Below are 27,680 nucleotides of genomic sequence, written 5' to 3'. Positions count from 1 at the left end.
ATGCTCGTGTGGCTGTGTTTGTGCATACGCACAAGCGTGTGTGTGTGGCTGTGTGTGCGTGGCGCTGTGTGCAGGAGTCTGCGTGTCTGTGTGTTGTTGGGGATTGTGGCATGTTGTGGTGCGTGTCTGTGTTATCACCGTGTGCCATGGAGCGAGGGCTCCTGTTTCCCTGCAGCGCAGCCCCCGGAGGCCGGGGGGGGGAGCGTCCCCTAGGGACACTGCTCTCTGTGGCTTCCCCTCCGCACCTCGCAGGGGGGGCGGGAGGCCGTTAGACGGCGGGGCAGGGCTGGCCCCGCTTATGTAATAACAGGCAACCCCAGGGAGAGGCGCAGAGCCTCACAGAGGAGAACACGGACGAGAGCCCTGCCCTCGGTGTGCCCCACAGCCCAGCAAGGGCCCCCCAGGGCTGCCCAGGATGGAGGTGCCTTGAGAAGGCGCCCCAGCTCGCAGCAGGGACCACGCTCTGCTTCCCCAGCACCTTGGGGTCCGGCGGGAAGGAGCCACCGTGACGGAGACAGGGAAAAGAGTGAGACCCCCGCGCACTCCCCGGCTGGGGATCCCAGGCAGGTAGGAGCCAGCAGTGATGCCCGGCCCAGCCACGGCCTCTCAAAGGAGACTTTGTTCAGGTCCCCGCGGCTGTGCCGCTCCGGCAGGTGCTGGGAACCCGAGATCCCAGCTGGGGGTGGGAGATTTTCCCAAGGCAGATGGGTCACCGCGGGGCGGGGGGTGGGGTGGTGGAGATGAGCCCTGTCCTGCCTCCATGGAACTGCTCGCTGGGGTGGTTCAGGAGCCCCCCACCCCCAATGCACCAGGATTGGGGCCCCAGGCTCTGGAGCAAGGCAGGGTACCAACCCCCGGATTCCAATGCCACCCCCCACGGCACGAATCCCCAGCCCTGTTCAGCCCCTCAATCGGGGCCCGCATCCAACCCCCTGACCAGGATCCCTGTCCCTGTCCAACACCCCCGCTCCCCTCCCCCAGATCCCCATCTCTATCCGGCCGCCCGAGCTGTGGGGAGGGTCCGACCCAGACCCCGGTCGGAAACCTGCTGCTCGGGCCCGTCTCTGTGAGCTGGCTGAGGACACATGGGTCTGGGGGCAGACGTGGGGAGGGTGTGGGGCCCACAAAGAAGCTGGGGGTATGAAGCCCTGGGCATGTGGGGCGGAGATGCTGCAGCCCCTGGGGGTTCTGATCAGACGGGCTCCACCCTGCTGGGTTTGGGGGTCTGCGCTCAGTGGCCTGTGGGGCAGTAGTTGCGCTGGGGGGTCCTACGGAGACTTGCCCCCACTGCCCATCCTGGGGCTTCGGCGGGGGTAGGGTTTGTGTCTGAGAGGGCAGGAGAGAGACAGCAGGTCAGGAGGGTGATTGGGGGGGGACTCAGCCTGGGGGCCGCCTTCTCCCGTCTGTGCCCTTGTGTCTCTGGGTGTGAGTTAGTGACTCGCTGGAGGTGAGTGGAAAACACAGCCCTCCTCCCCCCGCATCACCTTCTGGTGCGCAACACACATCCACACATCCTACACACATGCACAGTGCATACACCCACCCCTACACACAGAGTGCACACGCACACGGACACACTGTATGCACACACACATACACACATCCTAGACACACACACTGCACACACATACCCCTACACACAGAGTGCACACGCACACACACACACACACACACACGCACGGAGCCAGTGCAGAGGTCAGCAAATTCTCCCACCAGCTAGGTGAGAAGCAGCTCTCATGGGGGAGCTCACGGGCATTTGCACTTTCCCCTCGGTGTGGGGTGAGTGGGATGGGGGTGGGGTCACTGGCAGCTCTTCTTCCCCCAGGGCTCGTGGCCCTGTGGCTCTAGCGTTTGTTTCTGTGATGCATGCAGCAGGTTTCTGCTCCTGGCAGGTTGCTGAGAGTCGAGCGTTTGCTCTGAAGGTTGAACCCAGGTCTGTGGCTTGGGTGGGACCTTGGTGGAAAAGGACAATTTAAATGGCCAGGCTGTGGTGGGGGTGTGTGTGTGTGTCACACACGTGCACCACTGCCCTCTCCTGGGTGCACCCAGCACTGCTACCCATGGCCCATAGACCCTGTAGTGTGAAGAGTTGCAGGAGATTTTCCTTTAGCTTGTGTCGGGGTTTGGGTTCTTGGGGCAGAGTGCTAAACTCGCTCCCTGCAGCTGCCGTATGGTTCATGAGGCCCTGGCTTCATTACAGTGTTTTCTATTGAAGTCAGCAGGGCGGGGCTTGACCATGTGCGGGAGAGAGTGTGAACCAGCAGAACTCCCTGCCACATGATATCACAGAGACACAGGGAAATGGGCATGGCACCTGCGGCTGCAATAACTGGTAATAAATAGAGAGGCTGGGGCTGTAGGGCTGAGTTGATCCAGCCCCTTGGGCTGCTGGGCTGTGCAGCAGAACCAGGCCTAGGCTCCAGGGACAGTGTGGTCGGCTGGACACACTGCGGGGAAGGGGTCTCACAGCGGAGCCAGGTCCTGGACTTAATAGCCCATTGGCCTTGCCCTTCCCTGGGGCTGTTTCTGCTGCCCCAGGGACCCTGCTCCAAGCCTGTCTCTTCCCCGCCTTTTCCTGGAAACCTGTGACCAGCCAGTTAGCGCTCACCACTGCCCTCTCCTGGATGGCTGCAGGTCTGCTTCACTGAGTGTCATAACCCCCTCACCGCCAACAGCGATTCCCCTTCAGTTCAAGTGGCTGGGGCTGCACGCTTAGAGCAGCAGGGGCTGGATTCTATCCCTGAAGGGTCCCAGAGGGTTTCCTGCTGACACAGGAACCTTTTCCCCACTGCCCAAAAGCAGCCACTTCTGGGGTGCAGAGCCACCCACAGCCGTTTAGCATGAACTGGAAACTAGGCAGAGCTCAGGGGGGTTGGGCTCTGTTTGCTTTTCAGATTGGAGGTGTTGCCAGAGCCCCACACTCCCAGGCAGAGGGGCGGCTGGCTTGGTGGAGGCGCCCGGGGATGTGCCAGTGCTGGGGATGCCTGAGAGCTGGGTGAGGAGGCTGTTGGAGGTACCAAGTTACAATCTAGCAGTGGGGGTGATGCCCCCCTGCCAGACAGGCCATCGGCAGCTCTGCGGCACTGGCTTACTGGATGTGCCCAGGCCCTGGCTGGGTAGCCATGTACCTGACTAGGGGCCAGCCGAGCCAAGCTTTGCTGGCTGCCCTTTGAGGGGGTGGGCCCTGGGCCTCGCGCTGAGGGGCGATAAGGGGGTTCCTGAAGCTCTCTCTCTTTCTGAGGATCTGAGCCTTGTGGCAGCTTTGTCCTCAGTCTGGTAACAAAGAGAAACAGCAAAGGAAATATCTCCCCGCAGAGTCTCAGCTCACTCCTGTCTCCAAGGGCGTGTCACACCGGAGCAGGCGTCCCTTCTCTCTTAGCCTCAGCAGAGCAACACGTGCAGCATAACGGCTGAGCTGTGTGTCATACACCTTATACTGCTAACAGCTAGTGGGGATTCTCCTTCAGCTCTGGGGGCAGAGGCCTGCCTTCCTGGGGGATCCAAGCCCTCTCCCTGCCCCAGCTCTGGCTCATGGCTTTGAGTGCTGATTTGGCACACAGGGTTGGAAGAACTGTGCCCGCTTCCGCCCCCTCTAAGCCAAACTCGGCACTTAGCTAGGCCGGTGTGAAGCTGGACTCGCCTCACTCAGGTGCATGGTGTGACTCTGGATTTACCCCAGCGTCACCGAGGAGCAGCTGCCTCTGCAAGTCCCAAAGCTTCCTTCCCAATCCAAACCCACACAGGCTCCCACCCCCAGCCAGCTGCTCCGGCCAGGGGCATGCAAGCCAGATTCTAGCCAGACTTCTGCATCATCTCCATTGGTGACTGCAGAGAAACAACCCAGAAGGGGGGCTGGATTGAACCCCTTTGCTAGGAGCAGAGATGGGGCTGGATGCGCCCCTGGGGCTGCACTGCCAAAACCAGGGTGGGAATCTGCGGCCGGCTCCACCCCCCCACACACACTAACCATGATCCCCATCAGGTCCCTCCCTCTGGAGCCCCTGGGCTGGCCCCAAGGCTCCAAGCCAGTGGAGTGAGACTGAAGGCCAATCCTCCTGGGCAGGGGCCATTGGCTCAGAGCAGGGCTCGGCCCTGCCTGGGTTGGAAGAGGGGCCCTGAGACAAGCCCCCCAGGGCATCACAGGAGTCACATCCTAGACCCCCCAGAACCTCATGGTAGCAGGATGGGACAGATGCCTCCAGAGGCACTCCCTCCCGGATGGACACCCATGTGAAAAGAGATTCCCTGGGAGCAGTACTGGGGCTATGACACAGAGTGCAGTGGTGTGGATTCCATCCAGTAGAGGACAGTGGAGCTCACACACTGACGCATGTGCACACAACACCCACCTGCCCGTGTATAAGCCACGCCCACTCAGTGTGGCGCTCTGTCCCCTTCTTGTGGTGCCTAGGCCAGGTATGGCTTGATAGGCCTAGTACGGCCTTGCCTAAGAGCTGATGTTTTACGCTTAGGGACGAAGATCCGGTTGCAGGTTTGATCCCCACTGCTGATAACCCACGCAGGGCGTCAGCGTTTCACATGCTTGGTACAAGCTACGTCTCAGGCTAAGTGGCAGAACAAGCAATGGTCCTGGGGGAACCCCCTGCCCCCGACCACTGAGAGTCTCTGCCTGTCTCTCGCCTTTGTCTGTCTAGCCTGCCCCTACGCAGCTCTGGGTTCAAGCCCCAGGCAGCCCCATCCCAGCACTGACTCCAGCCTGAACCTGAACGTCACTGGGAGCTTGAAAAGCCCACCGAGCACGCTGCTGTGCATGCTGGTTTGTTATTGTAGGGTCTCCCTGAGTACTGGGCTGCGCACGCTCGTTTGTTATTCTGCGGATCTCCCTGAGCACTGTGCCACATAGGCTGGTTTGTTATTGTAGGGTCTTCCCACAACAGGTACAGGAGCTGGGCAGAATCTTGTAGCAAAGCCGTGGGCACTGGGAACTCCACGCCCAGCTCCACGCTGCATGTCGTAGCTGCATGAGACATAGAACTCGGATCCTACTGGTGTCAAAGCCACCTGCACTAAAGGAGAATCCCCGTCAGCAGTGCAGGGCCTCTGACAGCTGAGCAGTCCTTATCCTGCCTAGCAGAGGGCAGTGGTGCACACATGCTCGCTGGCTCCTGCTAATGCTAAGGTTGCAGGACACCAGCTGGGAGGCACAGGGGTCCGGAGGGAAAGTATCCCCATCCTGCTCCACTCGGTGACATCTGGAATGGGTGGGGGAGGGGATGTGGGTCTCACCTGGTGGGGGAGTATGTGAGACCCAGCAGCTGGAAGGCAGGACAGGGTGAGACACTTGACTGAGGGAGCAGGCAGGGGTGAGCACTGCTGGCGGGGGCGGGGGTGGAATCTCAGCTGTCAGAGCCGTTGCAGGGTCTGGAGCAAACTGCCAGCTCTCAGTGCCATGGTAACAATCCTGCCAGGCTCTTCTCTATCAATCTCAAAGCGCTTCATGGAGCAGGCCAGCGCTGTGATCCCTATTGTACAGATGGGTAAACTGAGGCACAGCTTGCCTAAGGTCACCCAGCAGGCCAGAGCCAGGGACAGACCCCAGCTCTCCTGAGTCCCAATCCAGTGCACTACCCGCGAGGCCACGCTGCCTTTGATGCTACAAGGGCAGTGACCAGTGTTTGCAAGTGGCTGCGCTGGGTGGATGGCTGGGGGGTGCTGCAACGTCTGCACCAAGGGTCCTGCTCTGTGAGCCCAGCACAGTGCATGGTGCTGATCCCATGGCAGGGAGGCCGGGGCCAAGGGTGCTGGGCAGGGCCACCCTGATGAGCTGAGAGGGCTGGGCAGTGGCCGGGGCTGATGGGGAGGCGCCTCCTAAGGAAACGTCCTCCCCCCCGCCCCGTCCCACACCCTGGGCCCAGGAGCAGGGGAGGGGGACATGCCTTGCGGGAGCCAGGCACAGTGTTAACCAAGAGAGGGTTTTGCCTTGTGCAACATCCCGCCGGGGCCTTGGGAAATCGTAGGGGGCCTGTGTCGAAACACAGGCGGGAAACCAGGGGCCCCAGAAGGTGATAACGGCCCACAGGCTGCGGTGGGGAGGGAGCCACTCAGTGCCTTAACCCTCTGATCCCTGCATCTCCCTGCAATAAAAGCGCCCTGCTCCCTATAGGCCCTAGCATCAGGTGGCAAAACTGCTCTAACAAAGGGCTCACGGGCAGAGCTGGGGCTAGAACCCAGGAGTCCTGTCTCTCTGCCCCATGGCTCTAACCCCCCAGACCCCACTCCCCTGCAGGAGTCAAAGGAGAGAACCCAGGAGTCCTGGCTCCCAGCCCCATGGCTCTAACCCCCCAGACCCGACTCCCCTGCCAGAGCCAAAAAAGAGAACCCAGGAGTCCTGGTTTCCACTCCCTTGGGCTCTAACCCATATGGAGAACGTGGCTTGGAACGGGAGGGGTCTGACATTTAGGCCTGGCAAAATGCCCCCACTGGTGGCGTTGAAGGGGGGACTCGGGTTTGGGATCTGACGCCAGCGGAGGGAGAGTGAATCTCATGCTGCTTCGGTGCAAATCTGCCCCCAGCTGGCATCGGGCTCAGCCCTGTGGGGAGCTGCCCCTGACCCGGAGGCTCTGATCCACATGGAGGGGAGCTGGGTCAAAACCAGACAAACGGACGGATGGGAGAGACGGACAGAGTCCTGCATCCAGGCACCACCTGGGCTGCTCAACAGGAAGTCCCCAGCACGCCCGCAGGACAGCACTCCCCACCCCACACCCACAGCTTCTCCACTGCCTCACCCCGCTGGTGAACAGGCCCATTAACCCCGTCCACGCTGGCTTCGGTGGAAACCAAGCACTGGTGGCAGAAGGCGGCAGAGCTGAGGCCCCCTCTGCTCCCCCCAGCCTGGCCTGCTGGTCCCGGTGGGATGATGCTGCGGCCAGCTGCTCTTCCCGCTTGCTGGAAAGCACCTGAAAGCAGAAGTGAGCGCAGCGGGCGGTCTGGCTGGGCGTTCCTGCGGCCGGGGAGTGTTTATTGTCCCAGGGCAAGAGGGATGAGACAGCTGGGGGCATCCACAGGGCATCCGCAGGAGACAGCACAGGGCACTCTGCCAACCTGCCCCCACAGGGAACTGCCACTTGCTCTCCAGCCCCTCCAGGGCCCGGCCCAGTGCACCCGCAATGCCCAAAGGCAGCAGGTTGAGAGCAGGGAACACAAGGGCAGCGCCAGGGTCAGGGCCCACCTCAAGGATTTGGGAGTGGGGACAGGCTCCCCATGGCCAGTTCTGATTGGTTACTTAAGTCACATGTGTGCGTATGGTGGGTGTGGGGGGGATTTTCAGAGAAAAACCACCAACCCCCACATTTCTGGGATCAAAGGGGTTGTTTCCTCTTTCCACATTCCGTTGTTTTTTATTATATATATTTTTGGAAAATTACGAAATGTTTGTAATAGCTTTGAAGGGGCCGTTGGGAGCGTCTCGTCCGCCGTCCCATGTAGCACTAGCCAGAAACCTTCCCCCACCAATCCCTCCCTGAACCAGAGCAGGCCTTGGAGGAAAACAGCCTTTCAAAGTTGCCAGGGATGGAGACAAAAGCGAAGGGGGGAAAAGCAAACCAAGAAACCTAGCAGATTTGGAGAATTTTTTTGGAGCTGAATTGGCCCCTTTGGAAATGCAGCAGGACAGAGATGATCCAGTGAAAGTCCGAACTGAGAACCGAGGCCGGGTGTCGGGGGTGGATTTTTCACACCCCTGAATCCCATAGCTGTCGACCAATGTTTTAAGCGTTGTCCAGGCCTCCAGCTGGAAGCTGCTGCATCCCACCCCAGAGGTGGCTGCATTGGACTGTAAGCTCTCTGGCACAGGGACCATCTGTCTGTTGTGTTTATACAGCGCCTGGCACGCTGGCGTCCTGGTCCATGAGTAAGGCTCCAAGATGCTACCGTAATACACCTAACAAATAACTACAGAGAGTAGGAGCCTCCGGAATGCCCTACCCCGGACGCTGGATCCCTCCCAGTTCAAAGAGGAGCTGAGACATGAGTCTGTAACCGGGAGGGGAATTAGTCCTGGGAGCAGCTTCCCAGGGGACTGGTGGATTCTCCATCATGTGGAGGCTTTTGGTTGAGGATGGACGTGTGTCTAAATGATCCGTGCCCATCAGTTACCAGGCTGGATGCAGGGATCTGAATGGGCCCTTCTGCTTTTATCGCCAAGAAATCTATTTATGCTCAGAACCACCTCACTAGCTTCCCAGCGGGGCTTGCGAGCCCCGCCGTGCCCCCACGGCAGCTCAGTTGCCAGAGCCTGTCAGCCTGGGGGAACTCAGCTGAGACTGGACCAGGGGATCTTTTAGGGATGGCTGGGGGGCAGGTATCTCTGTGATCCAGGGACTGGCCTGAGTCCCGGCAAACTCGTTTCGCAGACGTGGAAACAGCCGCAAGGTGGTAGCTGCTGGCACTGTCTGCTGGGTTTGGATGGGTGGTCATGGGGGAAGACGCCGTGCCCCGTTATCCAACAGCTGGCTCTCTGGTACAGCAATGGGTGTGGCCCACTTGGTACCAATCAGCTGTAAAACAGTCTCCGACCTGCCTGGTCAGTTACATGGGACCCACCTGGATGGCCCTTGGCAGTGCCCATCTCTGGGCCAGTGGCGCTGGAAGTTTTTGGAGTGGGGGTACTGAGCTGTACCCCTCTTATCCCTGTCCGCGTCTATCACTGCCCCCTAGAGCTAGGGCCAGGAGCAGAGCTATCTCCAGGGGGGGGGACATGGACAGGGGTAAGGTGGGGGGAACACAGCTAGGGGTGAGTGTAGAGCCACGGGAGTGGGGTCGGCAGCCAGGATCTCGCATGCGGGGCCGGTGGCCGGGACCCTGGGGCCAGCAGTGGAGCCCCCGGGGCCAGAGGCCGAGCGGGACCTGGGGCCAGTGGCCAAGACCCTGGACAGCAGCGGGACCAGCAGCCGGGACCCCGGGCAACAGGGGCGCAGGGCCGGCAGCCGGGATGCTGCCACACCTCCCTGCACCTCTACTTCCCGTGCCTATGCTCTGCCCCCCCATCCTGATCTGACCATACCCAGCATCCCCCTGGCCTCAGAGCTCATCACTGGTTAGACCCACCCCTCGCGTCTGGGTGGCACCTGGCAGGTGCTGTCTGGGGATACCCAGAGCCCAGCCCTGCAGAACAGCATCGCAGAAATAGGGCCTGGGGGGGGGCCATATGATCCCAGCTGGGTTGTCGATGTGGGTGATGCTGCATTGCGAAACGGGGGGCGGGTGAGAGGGGACTGCACTGGTAGAGGGGGGCTTTGTGCCTGGATTCTGGTGGGATTCCCGTAGATGAAGTACTCAAACACTCCCCTGGTTGGTGATGGGTGGATGGAGGGAAGGACAGCAGGTGGCCTGAGCAGGGTGTGCCTTTGTTTCTCACCCTTGCGTCGTCTCCTTGGTTTCTTGCCCCAATCGTGTCTGTAGGTTCGGGGCTGGGCTGATTCCCCTTCCCCCACGTCTTTCCTGTGAATTGCCCCTCAGGCTTCCCCAGTGCACGGAGGGGGAGGCAGGCGCTTTCGGATCTGGTTTCACGGCCATTCTGCACTCGGGACGCAAATTACCACTTCAGGCCCAGCTGAACCCCCAGGACATGGGGAGCCAGGCTGGACTTTCCAAGGAGCTGCTGCCCAGCGTGCCCCTGGCAGGACCATCTCTACTGAGAATCTGGCTCTGACTGGGTGCCCACCCTGTGAAGGCCGGCCTTATCATAGAATCATAGACTATCAAGGTAGGAAGGGACCTCAGGAGGTCATCTAGTCCAACCCCCTGCTCAAAGCAGGACCAACCCCAACTAAATCATCCCAGCCAGGGCTTTGTCAAGCCTGACCTTAAAAACCTCTAAGGATGGAGATTGCACCACCTCCCTAGGTAACCCATTCCAGTGCTTCACCACCCTCCTAGTGAAAAAGTTTTTCCTAATATCCAACCTAAACCTCCCCCACTGCAACTTGAGACCATTATTCCTCGTTCCGTCATCTGCTACCACTGAGAACAGTCTAAATCCATCCTCTTTTGAGCCCCCTTTCAGGTAGTTGAAAGCAGCTATCAAATCCCCCCTCATTCTTCTCTTCTGCAGACTAAACAATCCCAGCTCCCTCAGCCTCTCCTCATAAGCCTTAGCCTTGGCGCTGGGGTGGGCTTAGAGGGGAATGAGAAGGGGGTGTGGGGCAGGGGAGCGTCGATCTGCCACAGTCTGTCCCTGCAAGACCCACGGAACCAGTTGGGCCAAGGGCAGGACTTGGGATCTGTCCATTTGGGCCCCATGGAGCCAGCCTGGCCATGGGGGGGTGGGGGAGCTGGGGTCTCTCCCTTTGGGCCCCAGAAAACCAGCCCAGCTATGGGGGGAGCCGAGATCTTTGCCTTTGGGGCCCACAGAGTTAGTCTGGCTATGGGGAAGAGCCGAGATCTGTGCCTTTGTGCCCCATGGAGCCGTCCTGGCCATGTCATTTGTTAGTTCCTGGGGTGGCACAAGCCCAGTGGGACTCAGCTCCATTGTGGGGTTTAAGACACTGACCCGCCCGTACAGGCAACCTCAGTATCGGTGTGGGGGGGGTGAGTCATAGGGGTCATTGCTTGGCAGAGCTGAATGGAGTGGCAGGGAAGTTCCCCTGGGAGGGCACTGCCTGCAGGGAGGGGGTAACATGGGCGCTGGGCGGGGCTCGCAAGTGACGGGGCCGTTTCTGCTTCTCTTCCCGGCAGCCCGGGGCCTCCCCTGCCGCAAGGAGCCTCTTGTGAAATCGCTGGAGGGAGGCAGCCCTGCCCGCACGCTCAGGCGCTGGCACTAGGGAGGGCTGGGGACCCAGGGAGCGGGGCTGGGGCTTAGCAGGGGGGCGCTCTCCCCTGGCAGTCAGCCCTGGCCCTATTGCCTCACTGTGGCTCTAGGGGGCGCTGTGCTGCAGGGAGCAAAGTGAGGGGCTCAATAGGGTGCGCTCTCCCTTGGCAGTCAGCGCCGGCCCCATTGCCCAAGGGTCGTGCTAGGGGGCGCTGTGCTCCAGGAGGGTGCAATGTAAATCCAAGCCCTGGCCGTTCATGGTCATTAGCGTGGCGCAGTCTCTCGGGGCGGAAGCGTGAGTCCCAGCACCATGGCCAATCTAAGTCGGTTCACTGGGCCCCCCTCCATGACCCACCATCGGCTCCTGCTGCAAAACAGGATTATTCTGTGCGTATCAGCAGCACCTAGAGACCCGGACAGAGATCAGGGCGCTGCAGCACCAGGTGCTGCGCAGACACAGAGTGAGAAATGGACCCTGCCCCAAAGAGCTCCCAGGCTGAACAGAGACAAGGAGGGGAAACTGAGGCACTGAGCAGGGCAGCAACTTGCCCGAGGTCATGCAGCAGGCCAGAGAACCCCGGCGTCCTGTGTTCTAGCGCAGTACACTGCCTACTAGATCACACTGCATCCTTTGTGCTTTGGGCAGTTTCACGGGTGTGTCTGGCCCTGGAGAGAGACTGGGGACGGTCAGGGCTGGGAGGGGGTAGGTAGAGCACAGTGGGGTTCAGGGAGCTGGCTGGGCATGAGCGTGACAGCCGCTGGCCGGGGTGCATGCCAGGGCCACGCAGCTGCGGGTGATAAGGGCCCTTATCTGTGTGTTGCAGGAGCAAAGCAGGCCTCCTCGCGGCTTCGTGAATGTCTGATTTTGCCAGCTGCGGGCTGCAAATTCACAGAACCAGCTCAGAGGTGAGGGGAGCGACCAGGGAGGGGAGGCTTATCGGTGCACCAGACAGAGTGGCCACGCCTGGGGTCGCCGTGGGGAACATCCCACCGGGCTGCAGAAGGAAACGTGGTGCTCGGGAAAGGGCCCCGGACTGCAGCCTCTCCCCCCAGCCCCCCCAGATGCGGTGGGACACCACGGAGGGTGGGAGACTCTGGAGGGAGCTCAGGAAGGGGTGGAGGGGGTGGAGAGATCGCCCCAGGCAGAGGGGGAAGAGAAATGAGGAGGCATGAGGCTGGGGGAGGGTAAGAGGGTAGCAGCGGGGCGAGTGGGGATGTGGAGGCTGGTGGGCACGGTCCTGAGCTCACCCCACATCCCCGGCTGGGTTGGGAGATTGCCAAGAGCTCCGTTGGAATCAGGTACTGGAGTCTTTTCTATGAATGCCCCCCCCCTCCCCCCCCGCTATAGCCAGGCCTGGATCCAGTCCCCACTGAACTTCAGGAAGGGGGTACCCCCCAGCCCAATTCTGTGCAAGGAGTTAGAGCCAGAACCCCTCAGGCCACCCAGCTCCAGACTGTGACCCCCGACCCAACCCCTCAGACTTGGGGGAGTTGGGAGCTGGAGCCGGTCTCCACAGCGGGGCCCAAGGGGAGCCTGGCCCCTCCATACACTTGGTCCAGCAGGCCCGAGGGAGATGCACAGAGCAGGGTGATCCTGGGCGTCCCCACTTCCCCGGCCACGCCCAGGCCATGCTGGATAGAACAAGCCTCAGGCCTCTAGGGAACCTGGGAGCTGCAAAGAGCTCCTTAGGGTGCCTCATGTCAGAGAGAGCTCTCCAGCTCCCAAGAGAGAGAAATAGCTCAAATCATCAATCAGCAGATGGGAAGGCTGGGGGAGGGGTGGGGGCGGAATCCTATCTCTACCAATCAGCAGGCAGAAAGGCTGGGGTGAATCCTGTCTCCACCAATCCCCAGGCTGGAAGGCTGGAACGGATCCTGTCTGTACCAATCAGCCGGCAGGAAGGATGGGGTGGATCCTTTCTCTACCAATCAGCAGGTGGGGAAGTTTGGGGTGGATCCAGTCCCTATCAATCAGAAGGCAGGAAGGGTGAGATGGATCCTATCTGTACCAATCAGCAGGCAGGAAGGTTGGGGTGGATTCTGTCTCTACCAATTGGTAGGTGGGAAGGCTGGGATGGATCCAGTCCCAACCAATCAGAAGGCAGGAAGGTTGGGATGGATCCTCTCTACCAATCAGCAGCCAGGAAGGCTAGGGTGGATCCTGTCTCTACCAGTCAGCAAGTGGGAAGGCTGGGCCTTTATCCAATCAAATTCTTTCTTTCCTTGTGCCACAGAATTTCGCTGCCACGGCCGGTTTTGGGGTGGCCCTTCTGGAGCAGACGCTGGGCAGGGCCTGGGCCGGCAAGATGCCCCCTTGCCCTCCCCAGCAGGGCCGGGCCCGGACAACGCTCCTGCCTGCACCACCGGTGAGTGAGCCTGGCCAGCAGGGGGAGATGGAGCTGACCTGGCAGGAGATCATGTCCATCGCGGAGCTGCAGGTGAGCCCCGAACAGAGCCTCTGCTTCCCTCCCCCAGCCAGGCCAGCTTTGGATCCCAGCCTCCTTGCTTGCAGCAGCGGCAGTGCCTGGTGCTGTTAGCCCCCTTCTCCTTCCTGCTGGCCGAGCCGGTCGCTGCATCCAGCGCGGAGCCCTGCAATCTCCTGGGAGCTAGAGAAGCTGGAGGGGCAGTTATTGTAGAAGCTATGCTGGGGTCCCAAGGCGCTGTGTTGCCAGGTCCCTGTCCCCATTGGGCTACTGCCACCCACCTGGCTGCCTGTCTCCCAGGGAGTTTGCTTGGCATCTCCCCTTGCAATGGGGCCTTGTTCCTGGGCGGCTGCCTGCTCTAGGCTCGCACAAGTGACACGAGGTTGGGCAGGTTCAGAGCCCAGACCCTAGCGGGCGACTTGCTCCCAGCATCTAGAGAGGTGAAATTCTGATCTGGGTCGAAAGTCACGCGGGTTCCCTTGAGCCTGGCACAGGGAGGGGACTCATGGCTCAGCCCCCACCCCACCTTGGCACGGACACTGCCAGCTCAAGGAGGGGAGTGCACTGGCTGGCTCTTGGCCTGGCCTTGATAAGTCAAGGCTGGACTAGTGGGGCGCCCCTGCGATGGACCAGCTGCCCCAGCCAATCTGGCCCTGGCTGGAAACACAGAGCTCACCCCAGACCTGATGTTTGGGTCTAATTTCTCCCAACTGCTCCCCCTCCTTTGGCCTCAGCCCAGTTCCCAGTGGCGCTAACCGGCCCCCAGCGCTGACCGAATCCCCGTCCCCATAGTGGGGATCCCTGAGCGAGGGAGAAATGCTGCCCCTTAGTGGCTGGGCCCACCAAGAGGATAAGGGAGCTGCTAGATGTGCGGGCCAAGGGAGCGCGCCTCCTGCTGGTGAGTTCTAGCCCCACCTCCCTGAGACTCTTTGCAGCCCCCTGGATCCATTCCCCCAGGCACAGGTGACCTGCTCAGTGTGGGGAGGCAGCCTGGGCTCTGGGGACACACAGCCCCCCGCCCAGCACCCTGTCCTCCCAAGGCCCCGGCAGAGCTGCAGGTATTAATTACATGCAACCGCCTCTTTAATCTTCCCAGTGGGATGGAGCCGCTCACCTGCCCCTGCACCAACACTGCCCCATTCACTGCAAGGCCCTTGCTGTGGTGTTCAGCTGGTGGGGGTAGGGCGGGGGGGCCGGCCGCACAATGGGGCGTCTGTCTGATGAGATGAATTGGCTCCATTGTTCTGGTAGGGACGATATCGCGCTGTCCATCTCTGTCGGGCAGGCACCTGGTGCAGGGCTGGGCGTCTTCCCATCATGCTTTGGGCCTGCAACCCCCTCCCCGAGGGGCAGGGTGATCCCAGCATGCTCCATTCCCCCTCCAACTGCAGGAATGACATGTTCCAAGCATGTTCTGGGTCCCCCATCCCACCCCAAGTAGTGGGGCAATCCCAGCATTTCTGGGTCCCCTATCCCACCACAAGGACAGCGTGTTCCCAGCATGCTCTGGGCCCCCCCATCCTACCCCAAGGGGGAGGGCTCTGGGCCTTCCCATCCCAGACCAAGGACTGGCACATTCCCAGCATGCTCTGGGCCCTCCTATCCCACCCAAGGGGCAGGATGTTCCCAGCAGGCTCTGGGGCCGCTCATCCCACCCCAAGGGGCAAGGTATTCCCAGCATGCTCCATTCCTCCAACCCAAGAAGTGGCATATTCCCAGCATGCTCTGGGCCTCCCATTCTACCTCCAAGGGGTGGTGAGTTCCCAGCATGCTGCATTCCCCATCCCCACAGCCTTAGGCGTTTCTGACCCCTTTCTAGGACGGGCAGTGCTGCAGAGTGTGGGTAGAGGGGCAGGCAATGCTGGCGCCCTGACCAGCCTGGCAAGGGTGCCTGTAAATGCTCAGGAAGATTAGAGAGGCTACAAAAGCCGAAAGAATTTTCTGTAGTATCTGGCTGGTGAATCTTGCCCATATGCTCAGGGTTTAGCTGATCGCCATATTTGGGGTCGGGAAGGAATTTTCCTCCAGGGCAGATTGGACGAGGCCCTGGAGGTTTTTCGCCTTCCTCTGTAGCATGGGGCACGGGTCACTTCCTGGAGGATTCTCTGCTCCTTGAAGTCTTTAAACCACAATTTGAGGACTTCAATAGCTCAGACACAGGTGAGAGGTTTTTTGCAGGAGTGGGTGGGTGAAATTCTGTGGCCTGTGTTGTGCAGGACGTCAGACTAGATGATTATAATGGTCCCTTCTGACCTTAGTATCTATGAATGTCCCCCCAGGGCAAGATGCAGAGATAAAATTCCTCGACACCACTAACTTCCACCACTGCTTCTTGGAGCAGCTAGTCCTGGGAGCTAGTCATGAGGGGAGAGGCAGTGCTTGATTAGTTCTAAGTGGCACAGAGGATCTGGTCCAAGAGGTGAATACAGCTGACCTGCTTGGGAATAGCAACCACTGTGTAATCCTTGTAGGGGGATAACACAAGAAAGCCCACCACGGTGACATTTAACTTTAAAAAGGTGAACAACACACCAAGGAGGATGCCATTTGCTGGACATTGAAAGGAGCTGTCACACGGGTGAAATGCCTGCAAGCAGCATGGGGACGGTTCAAAACCACCATAGCAAAGGCTCCAACTAAACAGATACCCCAAGCCAGGAGAGACAATCAGAGGACCAAAAGAATGCCACCAGGGCTAAGCAGTACAGTACGAGGCAAAAAGGCATCCTTTAAAACCTGGAAATCAGGTCCCAGTGAGGGTAATAAGAAGCCGCCCAAACTCTGGCAGATTAAGCATAAAACTAAAATAAGGGTGGTCAAGAAAGAATTTGAGAAGCTGCTTGCTAAGGACGCAAAAACTAGCAGTAAGGCTGCTTTTAAATACATCAGAAGCAGGAAGCCTGCCAGCCAGCCAGTGGGCGATCAAGGTGCTAAAGGAGCACTCAAGGAAGACAAGGCCGTTGAGGAGAAGCTAAATGAATCCTTTGCATTGGTCTTTGCTGCAGAGGATGTGAGGGAGATTCCCACACCTGAGCCGTTCTTTTTTAGTGACCGATCTGAGGAGCTGTCCCAGACTGAGGTGTCAGTAGAGAGGTTTTTGGAACAAATTGGTAAATTAAGCAGTAATAAGCAGGGGTGAAAGTAATATTAAACTCTTACCGGTATGGGGGCCCAGCTCCTGGCCCCCAGAAGGTGCAGGGCCTTGGGCGGAAGGGGCGGGGCTGGGGGGTCAGTTTCCCCCAGCCAGCCCATCCATGCTGCCTGGCTTGCGCCGCCCAGCTTGCACCGGCTGGGAGCCCCGGCCCCTTTTAAATTGCCAGCCCCGGGGCAGCTGCCTCTTTTGCCCACCTTGTCGGCGGCCCTGCCGCAGTGTTTAACATCGGCTGCGTAAGGGCAGGTACTGACCGTACCGGCCTGTACCAGCCTACTTTCACCCCTGGTAATTAGTCACCAGGACCAGATGGGATTCACCCAAGAGTTCTGAAGGAACTCAGATATGACATTGCAGAACTACTAACTGTGGTATGTAACCTACCACTGAGATAAGCCTTTGACCCAGCTGACTGGAGGGTAGCTAATGTAACACTAATTTTTAAAAAGGGCTCCAGAGGTGATCCTGGCAATTACAGGCCGGTGAGCCTAACTTCAGTGCTGGGCAAATTGATAGAAACTAAGTGAAGAACAGATTTATCAGACACACAGATAAACACGATTTGTTGGGGAAGAATCAACATGGCTTTTGTAAAGGGCAATCATGCCTCACCAATCTATTAGAATTCCTTGAGGGAGTCAATAAATACGTGAAAACAACAAGGAGTCCGGTGGCACCTTAAAGACTAACAGATTTATTTGGGCATAAGCTTTCGTGGGTAAAAAACTACTTCTTCAGATGCAACGTGGACGCAACTAAATACGTGGACCAGGGTGATCCAGGGACATAGTGAACTTGGAGCTTCAGAAAGCCTTTGAAAAGGGCCCACACAGAAGGCTCTTAAGCCAAGTAAGCAGTCATGGGATAAGAGGGAAGGTGCTCTCATGGGTCAGTAAATGCTTAAAAGACAGGAAACAAAGAGTAGGAATAAATGGTCAATTTTCACAGTGGGGAGAGGTAAATAGCAGGGTCCCCCAGGGATCTGTACTGGGACCTCTGCTGTTCAACATATTCATAAATGATCTGGAAAAGGGGGTAAACAGTGAAGTGGCAAAGTTTGCAGAGGATACACAATCACCCCTAGTTAAGTCCAAAGCTGATTGTGAAGAGCTACAAAGGGATCTCAGAACTCGGTGGCTGGGCAACAAAATGGCAGATGAAATCCAATGTTGTAGATAAATGTAATGCACGCTAGAAAACATAATCCCAACTACACATATATAATGATGGGTCTAAATTAGCTGTCACCACTCAAGACAGTGAGCTTGGCATCACCATGGAAAATGTCAGCTCAGTGGGCAGCAGCAGTCAAAAAAGCGAAGAGGATGTAAGGATCCATTGATAATGAGACAGAAAACATCATAATGCCACAATATAAATCCCTGGTACGCCCAGGCCTTGAACAATGGGGGCAGTTCTGGTCACCCTGTCGCAAAAAGGATACAGCGGGACTGGAAAAGTTTCAGAGAAGGGCAACAAAGATAAGTGAGGGGGTGGTTGGAGCAGTGTAAGTTGGGGGAGGGGTTGGTGGTGAGTGAGTTGGGGAGGGGAGAGTGGGTTAGGGAGCATGAGGGGGGAGAGGGGACAGGAGTTTGCAGAAGGCGGTTGGGGGAACATGAGTTGAGGGAGGGGAGGTGGTTGGAGGAGTGTGGGTTGGGGGAGGGGTTGGGGAGCTTGAGTTGGGGGAGGGGAGCTTGAGTTGGGGGACGGGAGGGGAGGTGGTTGGAGGAGTGTGGGTTGGGGGAGGGGAGAGTGGGTTGGGGGAGGGGAGGTGGTTGGAGGAGTGTGAGTTGGGGGAGGGGAGAGTGAGTTGGGGGAGGGGAGGGGAGGTGGTTGGTGGAGAGTGAGTTGCGGGAGGGGAGGGTGTTGGGGAGCATGAGGTGGGAGACGGGATAGGAGTTTGCAGAAGGAGGTTGGGGGAACATGTGTCGAGGGAGGGAAGGGGACACTGGTCCAGTCTGGATCCCTGTGTTGCTTTTGCACCCGTATTTTGGGCCTAGGGGGTGGTGGGGAGTGTGACTGTGGGGCTATGGGAGGGAATTGGGAGTAAGGACTTCTGGATTCTATTCCTCAGTCTGCCACTGACCCTGGCTCTGAACATGAGCAAGCCGCTTACCCTCCCTGTGCCTCAGTTTCCCTACCCTGTACTATGGGGACAACACCCCAGATCCCTCAGGCATGGGAGGCCTGGCCCAGCGATGCCTCGGGGGAAGCTCCTAGCAGCCACTAACCAGCCTGTGTCTCTCAACCCCACAGGGCCTGGATGTGCCGAATGAGACCCCCTACGACCCTGCAGTCTACACCCTCATGCACCAAATGGCGCCCGCTGCCAACTACGGGCACTGCCCAGCGCTGGGGGATGGCCTGGTGCCCAGCTGCAGCCAGCCTGCCCCAGTCTATGACCGCCACTATCTGGATGTCATGGCGGCCCCATGCCCCCGGCTAGGGATGGGCCCCGTGCCCCCTATGGACCCCCCTTATGGTTACACTGGGATGCTGATCTCCTCCAGCCTTGACCCGGGGCCAGGAACCACCGCCCTGGGCCAGATGGGCACCAACAAGACTCCGTCCCTGTCTGGGCTGCTAAGCGAGTCCCAGGGGGAGGCCAGCGGGCGGGCTGAGGGGGGCCGGGCTGAGGGCTACGGACCCCCGCCACCCTGCAATGCCCAGGAGGACTTGGAATCAGATTCGGGCCTGTCGCTCAACTACAGCGACGCCGACTCCATGGAGACCGAGGGGCTGGAGTCCAGCAGGCTACGGCCCGACTACGCGGAGATGTACCCTGTGGACTATGGCCCGCACTACCCCTTGCTGCCCACCTTGCAGGAAGCGTCTCCCTTCGCCATGCAGCCCCCGGAGCCGTTCAAGCCCCAGCTGGAGAAGGGCCGGGCGCCCCCGCGGGCCGAGCTGGCCTGCAGCCGGGACGAGCGCCGCGCCTTGGCCATGAAGATCCCCTTCCCCACCGAGAAGATCGTCAACCTGCCGGTGGACGACTTCAACGAGCTGGTGTCCAAGTACCAGCTGACGGAGCCGCAGCTGGTGCTGATCCGCGACATCCGGCGCCGCGGCAAGAACAAGGTGGCGGCCCAGAACTGCCGCAAGCGCAAGCTGGAGAACATCGTACAGCTGGAGCAGGAGCTGGAGCAGCTGGGGCGGGAGCGGCAGCAGCTGCTGCGGGACCGCTGCGAGGTGGACAAGACCCTGGGCCTCATGAAGCAGAAGCTGGGCCAGCTGTACCGCGAGGTCTTCCTCATGCTGCGGGACGATGCGGGGAACCCCTACTCGCCTGACGAGTTCTCCCTGCAGCTCACCGCAGACGGCGGCATCTTTCTGGTGCCGCGCAGCAAGAAGCTGGACAGCGGGGACTGAGCAGGGCGGCCCTGGGGCCCCACAGCTAGGCCCTGCCTGTGTGTGGGGTGGGGTCTGTGTTCTTTCCCAGCAACCAAACCTGCTTGTGGGGGGGCCTTTTAGTGCATTACACACCTGGAGGCATCATAAGGGCGTGGGGGGGCCTGTCACTGCCTTACACACCGAACCCTGGAGGTGTCATATGGTAATAGAGGGGCCTGCCAGAGCATTACACGCCCAAGTGAACCCTAGAGGTGTCATACGGGGATGGGGGGACCCTGTAGTGTGTTATGCGCCCACGTCCCAGACGTGACACTGTTAGTTTCTGTGATGATTGCCCCAGCCCCCTTCACTCCCCTGCAGAGACCAGGGGCGCTGAGTCCCTTGCCCCCTACTCCCTGATCTCTGTCCTAGGGGGTGTTTGGGTGCCCCATGAGCCCCAAGGAGCTGGCCCAGCCATGGCGGGGGAGGCGGGGTGGCGCGAGCCCCACACCGCTGACAGAACCAGAGTCTCTTCCTTCCTGTGCATCCATAAGCTTGTTTGTCAGATGCCCCTTTGCAAAGTCACTGAGAGCAACAGGAGCCCAAGGTCCCTGAGGGCAGGGCTAGAGGGGCTGGGGACGGGGCAGCCGGGGACAGGAGGGGGTCCTTGAGGGCAGGGCTGTGCAGGGTCAAGAGGGACAGGGACAGGAGGGGGTCCCTGAGTACAGGGCGTGAAGGGCAGGGGGCTGTGCAGGCCCATGAGGGAGGGGATAGGAGGGGGTCCCTGAGGGGGAGCAGAAGAGCCTTTCTTCAGGGTGATGCTGGGCAGGGAGAGGCCAGCCTTGGGGCCTCTGGCTCGTGGCACTGAGCCCGTGTGGCTGGGAACGGGGCCAATCCACCATCATGGTGGGCCATATGAGCAGGAGCTGAGCGCAGCAGCTGAGATCCTGTGGCCCGGAGGCCGGCCAGAGGACCCCAGAGCTCAGAGGGTTAAATGTGGGGAGCCGTGGCCCCAACTGCCCTGGTGCAAGGTGCCCCCGGCAGCATTTTCCCCATTTGGACTGTTGTAAATAGAGACCTGGCCCGCAGCTGCCAACTGTCCCGCAATAAACAGCGCCCGGAGGGACCTGCTGGGAGCCCGCGTCTCCGTGCCCGTCACTGGGGTGGGAGGGGGAGGCGGACGGTGGGAACAGGCTGCAGCCTGTGTGATATGGGAGGGCATGCGTGTGTGTGAACAGTGCAGGGGGGTGGGGGGGGGGTTGTGTGTGCGGGCAGTGAAGGGGTTGTATGTGTGTGTGTACGTGGTGGGAGTCTCTGGCTGTGTAACACAGCCAGCACCTGCATTGGTGGGGAGTCTGTATACAGCCCGGGGCTTGGGCGAGGGACGCTGACCCACTTCCCAGCGCTGTAACTCCATGGGCCCAGGTTGCTCCTCCTGGCTCGCCCTGGGTCATGGCTCTGCACAGAAGCCCGCTCAGCCTCCCCGCAGCACGCCTGGCCTCAGTGGGCCGGCAGCACAGGCCAGTGCCAAGCAGAGCTGCCCTGCGCTGCCCACACACATGGAAACTGGATCGGAGCTGGGAAAAGTGGGACTTGAGGCAGTGTTGCTGGGCAGGTCATGTGGTGTGGACAGGGAGTGGGGCAAGGCGTGGGGAGAGCACGTGGGACAGTATGGACAGGGAGTGGGGGTGTGCGTGGGGCAGTATGAACAGGCTGTGGGGTGGGGCAACTTTCAGGGTCAGGATCTCTGCTCCCCCCCTTCTACGTCACTTGTCCTTGCACCATTTCTGGCTGATCCCATTCCCACCGGGGGCATTTGCGGCCCATTCCTGGGTTCTGCTTTTTGCAAATATAAATCTCCAAGATGTGTTGAGCTCATAAAGCAAAGTCGGGGGGGGGGGGGGGGGGCGGGGAGGAATGATCTGACTGTGCCCTGCTTGGGCCTCCCCATAAAACACTGCAGAGCCCCCTGTCCATCCACCTGTCCCTGATCCACGGGGCTCTCAGACACTTTGCTGCCCAGCCCTGGCTGTTGGGCTTTGGTTCTGGGTGTATAATTAATGAAGATCACAATTACTGATGGCCCCAGAATGGGGGTGTGGTGTGTGCACATTGTGTGGTGTTCACTGTGTGGAATGGGTGGGTGTTGTCTGCATTCTGTGGTTACATATAGTGCGTTGTGTATGTTGCATGTTGTATGGTATGTACATTATGTGTACATTGTGCAGGGGGGTGCATTCTGTGGTGCGGTGTTGTACGATAAGTGTGTTGCTTGCCCATATTGTATGGTGTGATGTTTGTGCGGTGTGGGTATGAGGTGTGTGTGTTGTGTGGAGGTGTCACACGTGTATTGTAGGGAAGGGTGGGTGTTGTGTGTTGTTGTGTGGGTGTGGTGTGGTGGGGGTGCATTATGTAGTGTGGGTGCATTGCGTTTCAGATGTCCACATGGCTGCCGCAGCGGGTGAACCAGTTCCAGCTCTCTGCATGGTACCGTAACTGGGATAACTAACATGGAACAAGACCCCCTCCCCAAACTCGCAGTGGAGCACCCAGCCCAGCCCAGGGGCGAGAGGAGACAGCACATCAGCTTGGAGGACTGCGGGATCTCTATAGTGCAAGCAGTGCATTCAGGGGCTTCTCCATCCCCACAATGGCTTGGACTGACGGCCACCATGCAACCAACTCTTTACACCGCCCTCTCCCACCAGAATTGAACCCACTTATAAAGCTTTTATCCCCACCCCACTGTTTGAATATAGAATCACAGGACTGGAGGGGACCTTGAGAGGTCGTCTAGTCCAATCCCCTGCACTCATGGCAGGACTAAGTATTATCTAGACCATCCCTGACAGGGGTTTGTCCAACCTGCTCTTAAAAATCCCCAATGATGGAGATTCCACCACCTCCCTAGGCATTTTATTCCAGTGCTTCACCACCCTGACAGTTAGGAAGGATGGTCAGATTGGGAGGTCGTCTCAAGGTGGGTTCCACAGGGATCTGTTCTGGGTCCTGTGTTAGTTAACATCTTTATTAATGACCTGGATATAAGAACAGAGAGCCTGCTGATCAAATCTGCAGGTGACACAACACATTGCGGGGGGGGAGGGTTGCAAACACTTCAGAGAATAGAGCTAAATTCAAAGGGATCTTGACAAATTGGAGAATTGGGCTATAGCCGACAAAATGAAATTCAACTAAGAGAAATGGAAGGTGCTGCACCTAGAGAAGAAAAACCCAATGCACAAACACAGAATGGGGGATAACTGGCTTGGCAGCAACACTGCGGAGAAAGATCTGGGAGTTGTGCTGGATCACAACCTCAACATGAGTCAGGAATGCGCTGCTGTTGCAAAAAAAGCAAATGCAGTTTTGGGTTGCATTAACAGAGGCAGAGCACGCAAATCTCGGGAGGTGATAATACCGCGCTACTCGGCCCTGGTGAGGCCTCAGCTGGAGTACTGTGTCCAGTTCTGGTCACCAAAGTATAGACAGGATGTGGAGAAACTGGAAAGGATCCAGAGGTGAGCAACAAAGATGATCAAAGGGATTGAATGCCAGCCATATGGGCAAAGGCTGAAGGAACTCTTTAGTTTGAAAAGAGAGATTAAGGAGGAGGGGACATGATGACGGTCTTCAAATACTTGAAAGGCTGCCATAATAAAGATGGAGAAATTTTTCTCTCTCTTGCCACAGAGGGCAGGACAAGAGGCAATGGACTCAAACTACAGCATAGCAGATTTAGATTGAATCTCAGGAAAAACTTCCGAACTGTGTGAGCAGGATAATGGAACAGACACCCTGGGAAGTCATGGTGCCTCCTTCACAGGGTTTTGAAAAGAGGCTGGATAGCCATCTGTCCTGGATGGTTAGACACAAGTCCTGTGTCTTGGCAGGGGGTTAGACTAGATGTTCCTTGCAGCCCCTCTGATGGGTCAGGGGCTGTGTGGGACGGAACGCGGAGGTGATTGCCCAGCAAGGGATGTTTCAAGCCCAGTACAGCCTGTGGGCGGAGGCCCTTGCTGTTTCCGATGTTGTACTCCGAGCATCCGGCGCTCCCTTCCCACTGAGGGAGTGTTACACACTCACACTCCGGTCACAGTCCCAGCTGACGCACCGCAGGAAGTGGTGCAACAGCTTGCGGTGGCCAGGCGGGGGCGGGCTCAGCTGAGCCCTGTGCAGCAGCTGCCCTTGCCACTCATGGTGCAGTTGATTCAAATGCCAATTGTTCATTCATTGGGAGGAAGGCTCCAGGGCTGCATTGACCCACATCCAGTTGGGGTGCATGACTCGTCACAGCAGCTGAATAGAGCAGATTCCTCTGCTGGCATCACAGGGCAACAGATTAGGAAAACAACATTTACCGCAGCCCTTGCTGAAAGAGGGGCTGTAAGCATGGCTTTGTGGGGTCTTTTCTTACAGAGCCAGCACAGGCTGCTGCTCGGCCTAGTCACCAATGTATTTAGTCAGTAACATGGGACAATCAAAGCTTTTCAGAAGCTTGTCCCTTAGTCTCTCTAAATTTGGGGTGTTTAAAATCACGCCGTGTCTGCCTGAGAAGCCAGTGACGGCGCATGGGACTGGAGAGCAGCTGTGGTATGACTCAGACGCTGCCGAAATCGCACAGAACCTTTGAGAAGAGAGACTCACCATGTAGACTGGAACAACACGCATGTTATAGGTTTCTGTCCCCTCCTCCACTTGGCCCAGCCAGCTCATCCGACCCGCTGCTGTCCCACCTTTTGCCCCACCCTTCGCCTACACCTCTGCTTTACTCCCCTCCTGATACAGACAAGTTTTAGGGCTGTGGTTCTCAACCAGGGGGACACTTAGCCCTGGGGGTACACAAAGGTCTTCCAGGGAGTACATCAACCCATCTAGATAGTTGCTTAGTTTTACAACAGGCTACGTGAAAAACACTAGTGAAGTCAGTACAGACTAAAATTTTACACCGTGAATTGTTTATAGTGCTCTGAATACCATGCACTGAAATACAAGTACAATATTTATATTTCAATTGATTTTATAATTATATGGTAAAATGAGAAAGGAAGCAATTTGTCATTAATAGTGAGCTGGGACACGTATGTTAACCAGACAAGCTCTTCTCTTCGCATCTCCCATGTTAGTGAGTCCACCTCTTAACTCCCCTTGCTTCTCTGACTACATCCAACACGTTCTCTGGGGTTCCAATCACATCCTAGAATCTCTCCAAACCCACAGCCACTCAAAGCTCTCATAGAATCACAGAACTGGAAGGGACCTCGAGAGGTCGTCTAGTCCTGTCCCCTGCACTCAAGGCAGGACTAAGTATTATCTAGACCATCCCTGACAGGTGTTTGTCTAACCTGCTCTTAAAAATCCCCAATGATGGAGATTCCACCCCCCCCCCCCCCCAGGCAATGTATACCAGTGCTTAGCCACCCTGACAGTTAGGAAGTTTTTCCTAATGTCCAACCTAAACCGCCCTTGCTGCAATTTAAGTTTCTTGTCCTATCCTCAGAGGTTAAAAACAATATTTTTTTCTCCTTCCTCCTTGTAACAACCTTTTACGTACTTGAAAATTGTTATGTCCCCTCTCAGTCTTCTCTTCTCCAGACTAAACAAACCCAATTTTTTTCAATCTTCCCCCATGTTTCCTAGACCTTTAAACATCTTTGTTGCTCTTCTCTGGACTTTCTCCAATTTGTCCACATGCTTCCTGAAATGTGGCACCAAGAACTGGACACAATATTCCAGTTGAGGCTGTATCTGTGTGCAGTAGAGCAGAAGAATTACTTCTTGTGTCTTGCTTACAATACTCCTGCTAATACATCCCAGAATGATGTCTGCTTTTTTTGCAACAGTGTTACACGGTTGACTCATATTTAGCTTGTGATCCAGCATGACCCACAGATCCCTTTCCACAGTACTCCTTCCTAGGCAGTCATTTCCCATTTTGTATTTGTGCAACTGATTGTTCCTTCCTAAGTGGAGTACTTTGCATTTGTCCTTATTGAATTTCATCCCTATTTACTTCAGGCCATTTCTCCAGTTTGTCCAGATCATCTTGAATTTTAATCCTACCCTTCAAAGCACTTGCAACCCTTCCCAGCTTGGTATCGTCCGCAAGAAAACCTTTTGTAGTGACAAACACCCATTTTTTCATGGTCTGTGTGTATAAAAACATCTTCTGTATTTTCCACAGTATGCATCCGATGAAGTGAGCTGTAGCTCACGAAAGCTTATGCTCAAAGAAATTGGTTAGTCTCTAAGGTGCCACAAGTACTCCTTTTCTTTTTGCGAATAGAGACTAACACGGCTGTTACTCTGAAACTTTGAAAGTGTACTCTCTGTGCCATTATCTAAATCATTGATGAAGATATTGAATGAAATCAGCTCCAGAACTGACTCCCTGAGGGACCACGCTCGTTATGCCCTTCCAGCAAGAGTGTGAACCACCGATAACTACTCTCTGGGAATGATTGAGTAATAGTCTCAAATTGCAGTGGGGGAGGTTTAGGTTGGATATTAGGAAAAACCTTTTCACTAGGAGGGTGGTAAAGCACTGGAATGGGTTACCTAGGGAGGTGGTGGAATGTCCTTCCTTATAAGTTTTTAAGGTCAGGCTTGACAAAGCCCTGGCTGGGATGATTTAGTTGGGGATTGGTCCTGCTTTGAGCAGGGGGTTGGACTAGATGACCTCCTGAGGTCCCTTCCAACCCTGATAGTCTATGATTTTCCAACCAGTTATGCACCCACCTTATAGTAGCTCCATCTAGGTTGTATTTCCCTAGTTTATGTCATGCGAGACAGTACCAAAAGCCTTACTAAAGTCAAGATATACCACATCTGCCACGTCCCCCCTATCTACAAGGCTTCTTACCTGTCAAAGGTAACATGACCTCTTCCAAGCCTAAACTGAGAACCAATGCCCCGGCCTCATCGACACTGACTGTGCTCTTCTCAATATCTTGTCTTCCCTTGGCTTTTGTGACAGTCTTCTCCTACTTCTCTAATCACTCCTTCAGAAGGTTTGGAGGATTCTCCTCACCCCCCTCAGCTTTCTATGGGGGTTCCTAAGGCAGCATTCTTGGTGCCCCTCTCTTCCTGCTCCACACAATCTCATCCACAAGTAACACCTCCATATGGATGATTCGCAGACCTACCTCTCTACGCCAGATGTCTGCTGTCCAAACTAACATGTCCAAGATCTCATGGGTGTCCCGCAAGGCCTAAGGTTAGCGAGAGCAAGACAGACCTCCTCATCACCCAAGCCCATAACCTGGGTATCATCTTCACCTCAGCCCTCTCTAGAGCCTCACATTCTGCTGATTCTTGCTGTGTAAGAGAAGAACTTTCCTCTCCATCCACACAGCAAAATTCATATCCAAGTTCTTGACTTGCACCTCAATTACTGCAACATCCTTTTATGCGGCCTTGATGAATGCAATCTCAGCCTGCTCACATCCATTCAAAATGCTGCTATAAAAGTCATTGTCGTAGCTTGTTGCTTTGACCGTATCTCACCTCTGCATCCTTCCAGTAGCTCCCCATTTTCTCTCACATCAAACTACTTGCCTTCACTTCCATGGCCACTCACAGCCTACCTCTCTGGCCATCATCTCATTCAATATGGAGATGACAGCTTCCACCTCTGACTGCCTAATGATGGCAGCCTTTCATCACCCATGTGTCAATTTCAGCCAAGCCATGCTTCCCCCATCCCCCCCATGCTGCCCATCCTGCTTGGGAGGGGCGCTCAGTCTTTCCCTTGTTGTTCCCTTTCCCTTGACAGTAGCGAAGCAGCTACTGTGCTAAATCCATTGTCTCATGTTGACCAGTACTGCCCCACTGCTTCCTCTTTTCTGTATTGACCTTGTCTTGTTTCATACTTAGAACGTAAGCTTGTTGGGGCAGGGACGGTTTTTGTTGTGCATCCGTACAACACCTTGCACAATGGAGTACTAACTCAAGACAGAGGCTTGGGGTGTTACTGCAATACAATAAAACTTTCAGCCACACTAGC

At 57.1% G+C, this 27,680-nt stretch overlaps 1 protein-coding gene across 5 annotated transcripts; it reads left to right on the top strand.

Moving 5' to 3' along the window:
- The first annotated feature begins 240 nt into the window (after positions 1-240).
- On the top strand, positions 241-20,811 carry NFE2 (nuclear factor, erythroid 2). 5 transcript variants are annotated; one of them, XM_037883987.2, is made up of 4 exons: positions 241-563; positions 11,596-11,677; positions 13,006-13,209; positions 18,602-20,811. In XM_037883987.2, the coding sequence occupies exons 2-4, from the start codon at positions 11,627-11,629 to the stop codon at positions 19,712-19,714; spliced, it is 1,368 nt and encodes a 455-aa protein (XP_037739915.1). In that variant the 5' UTR covers positions 241-563; positions 11,596-11,626; the 3' UTR covers positions 19,715-20,811. The 5 variants fall into 5 exon arrangements, with proteins under 5 accessions (XP_037739915.1, XP_037739917.1, XP_037739914.1 ...); XM_037883986.2 differs by having other exon boundaries at positions 244-567; XM_037883988.2 differs by lacking the exon at positions 241-563 and adding an exon at positions 11,032-11,158.
- The last annotated feature ends 6,869 nt before the right edge of the window (positions 20,812-27,680 follow it).

The sequence above is a fragment of the Chelonia mydas genome, chromosome 20 (assembly GCF_015237465.2).
Source record: "Chelonia mydas isolate rCheMyd1 chromosome 20, rCheMyd1.pri.v2, whole genome shotgun sequence".
In the NCBI taxonomy this organism is placed as follows: domain Eukaryota; kingdom Metazoa; phylum Chordata; order Testudines; family Cheloniidae; genus Chelonia; species Chelonia mydas.
This window is presented reverse-complemented; position numbering and strand designations above follow the sequence as displayed.